We start from the raw sequence: 12984 nt of genomic DNA, 5'->3' as shown, positions 1-12984 counted from the left end.
GAAGCACGGCAGTCTTTTGCTTTTGGACTGGCACAGCCGTTTGTCGGAGGGACTGAATCAGCTAAGCCGAACCTTCGTTCACCTTCCAATCAAGCGCCTCTACTCTGCAGGTTAGAGCTGCAGTTGTTTCCCGCCGCTTCTCCAAGCTCCGATCACCTCCATGTCGAATGGCCAAATTGCGCAGGTGAGCCGGGTAAATTGCTGTACAGGGCACCGCTTCTGTGAGTTGAAAAAACGAGGAACAGTCCAAGCAGTGTTTTCGGCAAATCGTGGGGTTTCAAAAGAAGATGCGGCAAAACGACATCGTTTTGCTAAAAGACTAACAAGGGAACAAACGTGAGTTTTTTTGAGTTTTTTGGGGTTCCTGTAGCAAAAGTTGTATAAAAACTAGTAGCAAACAAACTTACTCAAAAACTTGGGTTCCAAACACCCCCATGTTTTTGTAAAATAAAAAACAATATTCCAACCTATTTATGTCAAGTATATTCGGATAACATAACCATTTTCAAAATTTGAGGTAAGTTACCCTATATTTTGATTTGGACCAATTTGGGGTATCTCAATTACTCACATTTTCAGCTTTTCTTGAACACATTTAGTCTCGGCAGCTTCCCTCTCTTTCTCACTCTCCCTCTCTTTCTTTATCTTCTATGTGTCTCTCATTCGTGTTACTCTTCCTCCTCCTCTTTTATAAAAGAGAAAAGGAAGAAATTATAGAGAAAATAATAATTAATCTTTTCTATATTATTAGTGTAGCAATTTTTTTACACAAGCAAACTGGAATACATGCCATATGTGCAAATGAAAGAATTTGAAATTTGAATAAAGATTATTTGGCATACATCTACACTAGCTAGTGTAATAAAATTGCTACACTAACAATACAAAAAAGATTAATTCAAAAATAGCAAAAAATAGTTGAAAATAGTTTTCTTAAAAAAAGGAAAAGGAATATTTAAAAAGAAATGACAAAAAAGAAAAGATTTTTTTTTCTAAAGAATAGTCGAACCTTTTGTCATGCTTTTAAAGCTACCTAATTTGAAGGTGAAAAAAGTTTTTCTGCAAAGGAAGTTTTGGTGCTTAAAAAAATAGTAAAAGTGCTAAATGGAAAAAAAAAAAAAAAAAGAATGGGGACTAGAGCAAAACAAGAAATTATGTTAAGAAAGGAAAATAGTGAAAATAGTTGAACAAAGTAAAAACTAAAAATAAAAATAACATAGAAAAAAGAAAACAAAAGAAAAGAGAAGAAAGTTTGCCAAGGAGGCTTTAATGTAGTGTTAAGATTTAAACCGTATTAATTAGCCCAAGGTTCAAAACATCTTCCCCCCCCCCCCCTCGTTTCTTAAATCTTACTCGTCCTTTGCCAAAAAATTAAAGAATTTTTGGTTGAGGAGAAAGTTGAAATTCTGACTTTTTAACGCTGCTGGGTGGTGGAAGTGAAATAAGAACTAAGTTTAGTGTTAGAAAAAATGTAAAAAGACTAAGTGAGACAAAATAAAAGACCATGGACTAAAGATACTTTACATAAAATGTAAAAGGACTAAATGAGTTATTTGCAAAAAACTTCCCATCCAAATTGGTTGATTTGCTCTAATAAATTGGTAGCATATTGAAATTATAGGGACTAAATGTGCTTTCAATGAAACATTAGGGACGGAAATTTTACAACTCCTTAACATTGGGGGACAAGAAGTGTCATTTTTTTTTCATTTGAACTATCATTTTAATCATATATGAGTAACTAAGTTTAATAAATACTATAATTGATATTTTGATACATGTGCTAATTCTCTACAACGTTGGTTAATGAATATTCATAAAAACTTAATTCATTATCTCAATTTTTACAAGAAAATTTCCCCAAATTTTCAAGCCAAGGTCTGTTCAAGGAATACATCATACAAATGATTAAGATAGTTTATAATTTTAACTTTAAGTATTCAAATCTACGAAGTAAACGAAAATATCAAAACACTGCTATGAACTTTGATTGGGTAAATAAACAAGCATGGTGTAAAATCTGGTATTGAATTGAATTTTTTTTTTTTGTCGCACGAGAACCACCATGAAGGAAGCCACAGAATGTGGCTACAAACACAGGTGTAAAATCTGGTATTGAATTGAAATAAATTTGTTTGTAGCATGGGAACCACCGTCGGACGAAGCCACATATAGTGGCTGGTAGTGACGGGTGGGAGACAAAGTTTGATTCCTTTATCCCCAAGTGGCTGTTGGCCGGTATTGAATTGAATGATTAAACGAAAATTGGTTTCATCCAAAATTTGGAAAACTAATCAAGGGTTACATCTATATTTTCTTCAACATTTAACAGCTTAAATAAAATATGGAAATAATAAACCAAGGTGATTTAAAAAGCAATCACTAGACGTTAGAACTTACCGATCTGCATATACGCAAGTCCAGAGTAGATTTTGCAAACATAAAAAGAAAGAAAAAGTCCATCCACCTTCTAAGTTACGTACACAGACAAGAAACAGGAAATGAAAAGGTCCATTTACATGCTATTAATCAGTCCTACTGAAAATGACAAAGTCGAAAGCAGTGGTTGCAGAATCTTTCGTCGGTTGAATTGTGCAAAAATAGTACACATAGACAATGCGGCCTTTTTTAATCTTTAAGATGAGAAAATGTAATGACCAGTTCAACGTACCAAAAGTGGCTATAAATAGGCATCTTTCCCACATGTCCTTCCACCACCAGAGAAGAAACAAGTTACCATCTTTCTAATTAGTTCACATAGTTTGATACCTCTTTTGTGATAACCATGGCAGTTCGGATCCATATTGCTGCAGCCATCTTGGCACTTGTTTTTACAGTTGTCCATGCATCCGATCCAAGTCCACTGCAGGATTTTTGTGTGGCAGTTCCTGATGCCAATGCCGGAGGTAAACTAGATTACTTCAAAAATTTCTTGACTCTTGCATGTTATATACTTGAATCCTAACTATGTTTGACAAACTAACTTAGTCGAATCTTGGCTAATGCAGTATTTGTCAATGGAAAGATATGCAAGGATCCAAAGCTTGTGAAACCCGAAGATTTCTTCTTTCCAGGGCTTAACAAACCTGGAAGCACAGCAAATCCACTCGGGTCCAATGTAACAGCGGTAAATGTCAACCAAATTCCAGGGCTCAACACTTTAGGTGTTTCCTTAGCACGCATCGATTTTGCGCCTTATGGTTTGAACCCTCCCCACATTCACCCTCGCGCTACCGAGGTCCTCTTTGTTTTGGAGGGTACTCTAGTTGTTGGTTTCGTTACTTCGAATCCGGGCATGAACATGAAGAATAAGCTCTTCACCAAGGTTTTGAATCCAGGAGATGTGTTTGTGTTCCCCCAAGGCCTCATTCATTTCCAATTCAACCAAGGACATTCAAATGCTGTTGCTTTTGCTGGTTTAGGCAGCCAGAATCCAGGAGTCATCACCATTGCTAATGCTGTATTCGGATCAGATCCTCCGATTTCTCCTGATGTTCTTACCAAAGCATTCCAGGTTGGAAACGATGTCATCAAAAAACTTCAGTCCCAATTTTGGTGGGATAACAACTACCCGTAGTATGGGTAACTCTTGAAACCAAAGGAGATTCGGGGTGCAACAGTAATGTGTTGAAGCATAAATAATTGGGTCATTTCCACTTTGATCTCCATATGGAATTACTCCAAAATCCAGCATTATTTCGGCCCCTTTGTTACTACAATGGTTCTACATAGATTAATACATTGGCATTTTCCCACCTTACAGGAAAATGCAATTTATAAATCACTACCTCTTTTCTTAATTTTTTTGTACCCTGTGATATAATCAATATATGAACCACATTTGTCTTCTTTTATTTTTGGATTCTAGAAAGATGAATTTTGTCTGATTAAAAGAACGTATCTCCACAGATTGGATGAATTGTTCTTACCATAGTTTCATTGTGCAATGAAAAACCTTTGGAGCACTTGTAAGAAGTATTTGAAGTACGACTGCAAATGAATCAAACAGCTCGCGAGCAGCTCGAATCCGAGCTTGAACTGATCAAGTCAAACTCGAACTCAAAGATATTCAAGTCAAACTCGCGAGCTAACTAGATTATATATTCAACCCATTAACTCGCAAGCTAACTAGATTATATATATATTATTTTGAAAAATTATTATTTTATTCATTTTTTAAAATAAAATAATTAATTTTTTAAGTTTGAGCTTGACTCAAATTTTAGTCGAGTTCGAACTCGAACTTTACATTTTGAACTCGTCAAACTCGAGCTCGAGTTCAAGTTTCATAAAACTAAGTTGAGACTCGATTCGATTAGACCAAAACTCGATTCGATTCGATTCGTTTGCACCCTTAATTCAAAGCGCTACAAAATCTCACACCAAAAAAATTAATAAATAATAAAAACCATTGCGAAAACAAAAATATCAATATGTGAGTTTGTTAACACAATTGAAATATATTCAATATACTGAAAAGAGGTATAATTGGAAATTCACCTAACAACTAAGATGTAGCCATTAGATTGTCCTCAAGCTCAATCTCAAATTAGAGAGAGAACAAAATCATCTATGTCCATCATCTGTAAAGTAATCTTGGCAGCTTCTCTCTCCCTTTTCAATAATTCAGACTCTTCCTTTATCTACTCCGCATCTATCACTCGTGCTGCCTCTTCTTCCTCTTTTGAAAAGAAAAGGAAAAAAATTATGTAAAAAGAAAAGAAATAATGTTTACATTTTCAGTGTAGTAGTTTTTTTTTAAATATGAGTGGGATTGGAATGCATGCTACATGTGCAAATGAAAATTTTTAAATTTGAGTAAATATTATTTAACACGCATCTATAGTTCTAATTTAATAAGATTCTTAAACTAAGAATGCAGAAAAGAAAATGAAGGAATAACATAAAAAGAAATCAAAAAAAATTATAGATTTCCTTATTTTGAAAGAGAATATGAACAGTTTGTCATGCCCTTTTAAGCCACCGAGTCTGGTGATGGAAAAAGTTTTCTGGCAAATGGTATTTAAGGGGAAAAAATAAAAGGACTAAATAGAAAAAAAAATCAGGGACTAGAGAAAAAGGAGAAAGGAAAGTGTCAAAAATAGCAAAAGAAAGTAAAAAGGAAAACAAAGAATTTATGTACAAAAGAAAATTTAAAAAAAACAACAAGAAAAGTGAAGTTTTTCTTTTTTTAAAGAAAGTTTGAAATTTTGGTCATATTCACCAACATTGTCGCATTTGAAGGTTGAAGGAAGTGAAATAAAAAAGTACTTCTGGGGGTTGGAAAAAAAAATAGAAGCATTAAACAGGATAAAATAAAATATCATTTTTTATTTATTAAGAAAAAAATAATTTACAGAAAAAAAAGAGTTGAGGGACTAAACGAGCTATTTGTCAATTTTTTTTCTACCCAAATTGGTTGATTTGCTGTCACTTGTACTATTGACTATAAATTAAATTTGTAGGAACTAAATGTATTCGCAACGAAACTTTGTGGATGAAATTTTTCCAACCACTAAATATTGGAGAGGAAAAGTATCATTTTCCCTTTCAAACTATTTTTCCTGATCGTATAAATTAAGTTGAATAAATATTATAATTGATTGATTAATACATATGATAATTCTCTACAAGTGTGCTTAATATGAATATTCTTTAAAATTAGTTCTTTTAGTCTTACAAGAAAATTTTCCTAAGTATTCAAGTCAATGTCTGTTCAAGATGAACAAATCATATAAATGAGCACGATAATTTATGATTTTAGCTTCAGATATTCTTTTTAACCCTCCCATCCCTTTTTACACCATTTCTACTTCCAGTTATCAAACCCAGTCGTCGAACCATAAACCTGATTTTAACTTCAAATAATTCACTCATTTTGATGTAAATGAAAATATAAATTACTCCAATAATTAATAGGGTAATTAATGGGTTTGAAATCTGGATTTTAAATTGAATTGAGTGAATTGAAATTGGTTTCATCCAAAATTTTGGATAATTAATCAAGGGTTACATCTTCCTTTCTTTTTCAATATTTAATAGCTTAAATAGAACACGGCAATATCAAACTAAGAAGGTTAAGCAGTCACTTAGAAGGTAGAATTAACTTTGAACTTCCAAGCTGCAATTTGGCAAGTTCTGAGATGATTTTGGAAAGAAAAAGTCCAGAAATGCGCTGAGTTACACGGACAAGAAACAGGTAATGAAAAGAGGTCTATCTGAAGTAATTAGGTCCTCTACTCCCAGACGATTACCATATATTTGATTCTTTTGCGCTAATCCCAGATGCTACTTTGTAAAGTTGGATTGAGCCTGCGAATTTCAAACTGATTAGTTGCAACTAATGCATCATTTTACTGAGGTCAGAAAGTAAACATCTGGAAGCAAGAAATATCAAAGGCCGTCTCTTCAAGAAAAGGTCTTACCAGTTACTTGGTCCGTCAACACCTTGTATCACTGTACCACTTTGTGGGAAATGTATAGCATATAGGGTAAACAAGGAAATATTTACGTGAACCCTGATGTCCTAAATGACCAAATCAGTCTTGCCGTACGTGCAAGAGGAAAGAAAATGTGAAGTAGCAGGTAGTTGTTGCTGAATCATTCGTTGGTTGACTTGTACAAAAATAGATTAGGAAGACAAAGTGGCATTTTTCTAATCGTTGAGACATGAAAACATAATGACTGGTTCAACCAAAGATAGCTATAAATAGGAATCTTTACCACATATTCATCCACAATCTGAGAAGAAACAACTTTTCATCTTTCGAACTAGCTGATATAGTTTGATACTTCCTTTCTGATAACCATGGCTTTTCGCTTCCACATAGCTGCAGCCATCTTGGCACTTGTTTTTACAATTGTCCATGCTTCTGATCCAAGTCCATTGCAGGATTTTTGTGTCGCAGTTCCTGATGCCAATGCTGGCGGTAAACTATATTGTTTTTAAAATTTTCATGACTGTCTTAATTGGTGCCATTATATTACTTTTAAAAAAAAAAAACACTAATATTCCAGTTAATGTGTGACATACTAACTTTTTTTTTTTTTTTTTGTCTTGGCTAATGCAGTATTTGTCAATGGAAAGATATGCAAGGATCCAAAGCTTGTGGAAGCCAAAGATTTCTTCTTTCCAGGGCTTAAGGAGCCTGGAAGCACATCAAATCCGCTCGGATCGAATGTAACAGCAGTTAATGTCAACCAGATTCCAGGACTCAACACTTTAGGTGTTTCCTTAGCACGCATCGATTTTGCACCTTATGGTTTGAACCCTCCCCACACTCACCCCCGTGCTACCGAGATCCTCGTAGTTTTAGAGGGCACTCTTCTTGTGGGTTTCGTTACTTCGAATCCAGGCATGAACATGAAGAATAAGCTCTTCACCAAGGTTTTGAATCCAGGAGATGTGTTTGTGTTCCCTGAAGGCCTCATTCATTTTCAGTTCAATAAGGGACATTCCAATGCTGTTGCTTTTGCTGGTCTAAGCAGCCAGAATCCTGGAGTCATCACCATTGCTAATGCTGTTTTCGGATCAAAGCCTCCCATTTCTCGTGATGTTCTCACTAAAGCATTCCAGGTTGACAAGAATGTCGTCAAATATCTTCAGTCACAATTTTGGAGGGATAACCACTACTACCCATAATATGGGTAAAACCCTCCAAAGGAGCTTCAGGGTGCATAAATAATTGGATCCCTAGTTTACACATTGATCTCCTGACTAAATTACTCCAAATCATACATTATTTTGGAACCTTTGTTAGTGCACTAATTCTATGAACAATAATACATTGCATTTTCCGTGTTTCGGGAAAATACAATTTTTTTCTTAATATTTGTACCTGAATTATAATCAATTTGTGAAGAACATTTGTTTTTTCCTTTTACCCTTGCATACAGGAAAGATGAACCCTGTTAGACTTAAGGAATGCATCATGCATCTCCACGCACTGGATGAACTTTCTCTACCAATACTTTAAATTTTAATTGTTCAATATAAAACCTTTGGAGCTCTTGTAACAAGTGTTCAAAGTGTATCAAAATCTCACCCTTTGAAGAAAAAATGGGAAAAAAAAAAGTTTGCAAAGCCCAAAACATCTAAAATGTTGGGTGTACAGGGTAATCTAACCCTCATATAATTAGATGGAAAAAATAGAAATATCTAAAAAAATAATACAATACTTGTCCAAATTAAACAAGAGCCTACAGTCGACCACTCTAGAAACTCATATGAAGATGGAGGATGAAGAAGGCAAGGAAGAAAGCTCATGTGACAAGGGTTGTATTCCTTCCAAACTCTTTATCTTTTGTATTTGATTCCAAGTTTAGTTAATATACAAGTTCTGGATTTTGTGTGTAATATGTGTATCTAAAGTTTAAGCCTTGGGTTTGGTTGAACTTCCTATAATTGTTAGTGTTTATTATTTGGTTATTCGATTGCTATGATTTGAGCAAGTTATTTAGCACTTTGGCTTCTTAAATCATGATTAATCTGGTACCATTGATTGTGATGATCTAAGGTGTTGTTTCTGCAATGAAAATTGAGATTTAACACTAGTTCAAGAAGTGCTAAACATAAGGAGTACACTCACGAAAGTAGAGGTGCACTTATGTGGTTTTTAGTGATTCATTTCATGTAATTTCATTGAAGAAATGAACTTGTAGCTAATTTCATAACCATGAAAATAGGTATGGATTAGTTATGAGTATAGTTGATTCACTACGAAAGTAGGTTTCAAATGCATAAAGAAATTACACCATAACTAGCCTAGATGTAGTACTAAATGATCCAAATATAGCACTTGCATGAGTAGTTAGGGATGCCACAACCTAAGGAGCTTTTATTTGCTATTTTCTTGTATAATTTCAATAGGTTTTAATTTGCTATAATTCGTTGATAGTCTAAATAATAGAGAAGCTTTAGTAATACCGGTAATTGTTCAAAAGCAATTTTAGGTAATGAGAAGGGTAGGTCAATTTGGAGGACAATGCTTGAGAAGTGGAAGATTGGAAATGGATGGTTACCAAGTGCAAAGCTCTTTCAATAGAGGTAACCAAGAAATTACTAGAGGTATGTCTTATGAAGATGGTTTGAAGTGTTTAAAGGAAAAAGTTGATGTAATCATGTTACAAGTTCAAATGGACACAATTATGCATGAAATTGAGCAAGGGAGGAATGTTAATGCTTTTAATTCTTATTATGTGATTTGTGACTTGTGTGGAGGTCATCATGTTACTAATACATGTATGCAAGTACAAAATGTGGATTATTATGATGAATTAGAGCATTACAATCCCTGTTTTGATCGATATAGTGCTAATTGGAGCAATTCTCCTGCTTATGGTTGGAATAATCAATGTACTTATAGTGATAATTCATATTTTTATGATCACCAACCTGAAAGTGTCCAATATGAATCAAAACCATCTTGGGAGTTGGCAATAGAGAAGTTAGCTAATACACCTCTACCTTGGGAGTTAGAAAGTGAACCATTAGCTAATGATTCTAATGCATCTTGGGAGCTAGCTGTAGAAAATTTTTCTAATCAATTTGATTTAGCATTAGAAAAGCTAGCAAATGCAACTTCCGATCGTTTTGATAGGATTGAGGAAAGAATAGATGAATTAGCTTCTCACTTTGGTCGAATACATGAGCAATTGAGTGCATTGTGTGAAGTTATTTCCTCTAATAATGTGCAAAATGATCCTAGCATGAATGGTGGGAATGTTGTATGTGAAAATGGGTTGCATTTTGATGAAAATGATGAATCTCAAGAGTGTTTTAATGAGCAAATATCCATTTCACATGATAATATCTTTGGAACTAACTTTGAACCTCAAGAGGTGAGTTTTAATGGCTCAATTTTCACCCCTCTTGAGGAGTGTATAAAAAGTACAGGTTTTAAAGATATTCCTGCCCAAGATACTTTCATGGCATTTCATTTGTTAAGTTCTCAAGTGGTGCATATTCAAGGTAATATCTATGAAACACTTGGTATAGGTAAGTCACTTTCATTTCTCACATCATTAGATCATGTGGCTTTTGCTATAAAGTCACCATTTAATGATCCACCAAGACCAAAAATGGTGGATTATTCGCTAACAAAGCCTCCTTGAAAAAATGAGGAGAAATAGTCAAGCTATTGACTTTAAAGAAGCGCTTATTGGGAGGCAACCCAATGTTTGTTTAAGTTGGTGTTACTTTGGAGTGATTTTATGTTTAAAGTATAAGTTTGAGTAATTTTGTTGTTTTTCATTTGTAGGTTTTGAAAAAGTGACCAAATGAGGTGAAAAGGGCGAAGTTTGATCAAAGATCTCAATACCTCAAATTCAGTAATTATGGTTTTTGATGCATTAAAGAGGTTTAGAATGCATGTTTAGATCATTTTACATGTGCGTGAATGGTTTATTTTGACATAGAAATGATCTATGGTGTATTTTGAAGAATTGAGGTCAAACTGAAAATTGCAAAAATTCTGCAATAAGTGCAGATTCAATGGATCCAAGGCCTCGGATCCATATGGATCCAAGGCCTCGGATCCACTTCTGCAATCAGAAAAAATTCGAGCTTCTTGATCCGAGCTCAATCATCATGATCCGACCTCGGATCCTTTCTAAAACGACCTCGGATCCTTTTAAAAACGAAGGCTTGGATCACTTTTCAACTCCACTTTTCTTCATGTTGGCTTGTTTTTAGTAAGTTTTAGTTGTTCGATTAATGTTTTTGTGTGTTTTGTAGGTGGCAATGACAAGAGTTCATGCAAATGATCTCAATTGCAAAGGTGTTTATATTAAGGCAAAAAGGGAGTTTTCATGTTCAATTGCTGCATTTCATGCATTTAAGGTGTTTCATGTTTAAGTTATATTCATGCATGATCATGTTAAATTTGAATTTCATTCAAAGAACATGAAGTAGGTTGAATGTGGAAGGTTGGCCAAGCAAATTGGGAGGAAAAACTGCAGAAAACAGCTTTTTCTGCAGTAAATCCGGCCATAAATCCGGCCAAATGTTGGCCGGATTGAAGGCCGGATAGTTAGGGGAGAAAAGAAAATTTTTTCGAGCATTCTGGACAGAATCCGGCCGAAAATCCGGCCTGAAATCCGGCCAAAAACTGGCCGGATTGTAAAAAAAAAAAAAAAAAAAAAAAATCCACTGTAGCAAATCCGGCGGGAAATCCGGCCAGAAACTGGCCGGATATGCAACAGTAAAAAAAAAAAAAAAAAAAAAAATTTCTGCCCAGAATCCCTCCAGCAATCCCTCCACGAATCCCTCCAATTTTTGGCCGGATTGTGAACAGTAACCAGCGTAAGATGAATCCGTTTCACGGATTCTTCACAATTTTTCTCCCTTCTTCTTCAACCCAACTCACATACTAACACCTCAAACACACACCACTCACTAAAACACCACTTTTCACCATTTAATCTTCAAATAACCTTCACCAAATCACTTTCTTCCATCCTCTAGAGTGAATTTCATAGTTCATATTTTTTCAAAAACAACTCTAAAGTGGTTTCAAGCTTACCATTAGTTAGGGTTCTACTTTCTTGAAATCACTCAATTGAGGTCAAATTGGAGAAAGTTTCTTGGGGGTTTTCACATCATATTCATCTCTAAACATCACCAAACCACCTTGAGGTAACAATTCTTCACCTAACTTTGTTATTTGAATTTTGCCATTTTTAGGCAATTTTTAATATGTGAAGTTAAGTGCATTTATTTGAGCTTATTGATGCTATTGGTGATTGTTAGTGATAACTATATTTTGTGATTTGCATTTATTGTACTTATTTGGTGAATTTTTGCTAATTTTATGCTTAATTTGGCTTGATAACCAAGTTGCATATTAAGTGGCCAATGTAGCATTTTAATTAGCTTTGTGGGAGTTTATGATATTCATGTGAGTAATTTAGATTACCTAATGAATGAAAAGGTGTTTGGTTGAATAATTTCTTGAATTCTTAGGTAATTCTAAAAGAAGAGAAGATGGCCTTAATTGATGAAATTCATAAATGCACTTATAATCCTTGTGGTTCAATAGTTTTTAGTATTTCATGAATTTTCAAGAAGGTCATTTATATTTTGGCTTGGTGTGTTTGTCTCCATTTTGAGATTGCTTTTGTACTTGCGGGGATTTGATCATTGATGACAAAATGTATAAATGGAACTTATTTTGTTCATGATTGTGGATTTTTTGTGTGAAATTAGCTTCCCTTTGCTTTGGATACTAATGCATATATTTGATTAGCAAAGATTAGCTCATTTCATGTTTTTATCCCTTGAACATTGTATGGTTCCACATGCTTGATCATTTTTCCTTTTTCCTTGAATTGCATGATTTTGTTGATTGCAACCTTTTATTTTTAAGAAATTTATTTGTTTTGATTTTGTCTTTTTCAGGGTGCAATAAGTGAACTCTCCACTCTTTCTCAAATACGGTTGGAAATTCATCACTTGGACATGAATTCGGATTGCGCAAGTTCAATTGAGCAGTATTTTCTTTTACTCTTTATTTATTTTCCTTTTCTCACATTGAGGACAATGTGAAGTTTAAGTGTGGGGGAGGAAATATTTAAACTTGCATTTACTTGCTAGGTGATGATATTTTGTGGATTTAAATGCTTGGAAATGTTGGAATTGTGTTTGAAATGCTTGCCATGTGGATAATTTGCTAGAAAATAGGTTTGTTGGCAGGGAGTTTTCTTCCATTTATAAGGAGAAACTCTGTAAAAATTTTTCTAAAATCTTTTCCAATATTTCACTATGGCCCAAAAGTTCTTCAAATTCTTGCATTTTCATTCAAAAAGGGCTAATTGTTCCAACCTTATTCTTCCAATTGTTGAAATGTTATATGTATTTTGGAAGGTTTAGTCCTCATTTAACTTGGAAATAGTATTATGCAATTAGGATTTTTGCATTTTAGAAAATATATTGGATAAAGTGAGGAAAATTATGCCTATAATTTTACATGTTTAATGAGATTTCTT

At 34.1% G+C, this 12984-nt stretch overlaps 2 protein-coding genes across 2 annotated transcripts; both read left to right on the top strand.

Annotated features, from left to right (window-relative positions):
• Positions 1–2726: 2726 nt before the first annotated feature.
• LOC113720757 (germin-like protein subfamily 1 member 14) lies at positions 2727–3854 on the top strand. Its single transcript, XM_027245425.2, has 2 exons — positions 2727–2906; positions 3009–3854. The coding sequence occupies exons 1-2, from the start codon at positions 2786–2788 to the stop codon at positions 3575–3577; spliced, it is 690 nt and encodes a 229-aa protein (XP_027101226.1). The 5' UTR covers positions 2727–2785; the 3' UTR covers positions 3578–3854.
• Positions 3855–6782: 2928 nt separating this feature from the next.
• On the top strand, positions 6783–7793 carry LOC113720775 (germin-like protein subfamily 1 member 14). The gene is made up of 2 exons (XM_027245440.2): positions 6783–6929; positions 7071–7793. Exons 1-2 carry the CDS (start codon positions 6809–6811, stop codon positions 7640–7642), a joined length of 693 nt encoding a protein of 230 aa, XP_027101241.2. The 5' UTR covers positions 6783–6808; the 3' UTR covers positions 7643–7793.
• The last annotated feature ends 5191 nt before the right edge of the window (positions 7794–12984 follow it).

This window comes from Coffea arabica, chromosome 1c (assembly GCF_036785885.1).
Source record: "Coffea arabica cultivar ET-39 chromosome 1c, Coffea Arabica ET-39 HiFi, whole genome shotgun sequence".
NCBI lineage: Eukaryota > Viridiplantae > Streptophyta > Magnoliopsida > Gentianales > Rubiaceae > Coffea > Coffea arabica.
Note: the sequence above shows the minus strand (reverse complement) of the source record. Positions and strands in the feature narration are given on the sequence as shown.

Excerpts from the sequence above, each read along its gene's own strand:
- LOC113720775 (XM_027245440.2), top strand. The coding sequence starts at position 6,809 with ATGGCTTTTCGCTTCCACATAGCTGCAGCCATCTTGGCACTTGTTTTT. Across the intron at positions 6,930-7,070 it reads TCCTGATGCCAATGCTGGCG|TATTTGTCAATGGAAAGATA; the intron begins GTAAACTATATT and ends TGGCTAATGCAG.
- LOC113720757 (XM_027245425.2), top strand. The coding sequence starts at position 2,786 with ATGGCAGTTCGGATCCATATTGCTGCAGCCATCTTGGCACTTGTTTTT. Across the intron at positions 2,907-3,008 it reads TCCTGATGCCAATGCCGGAG|TATTTGTCAATGGAAAGATA; the intron begins GTAAACTAGATT and ends TGGCTAATGCAG.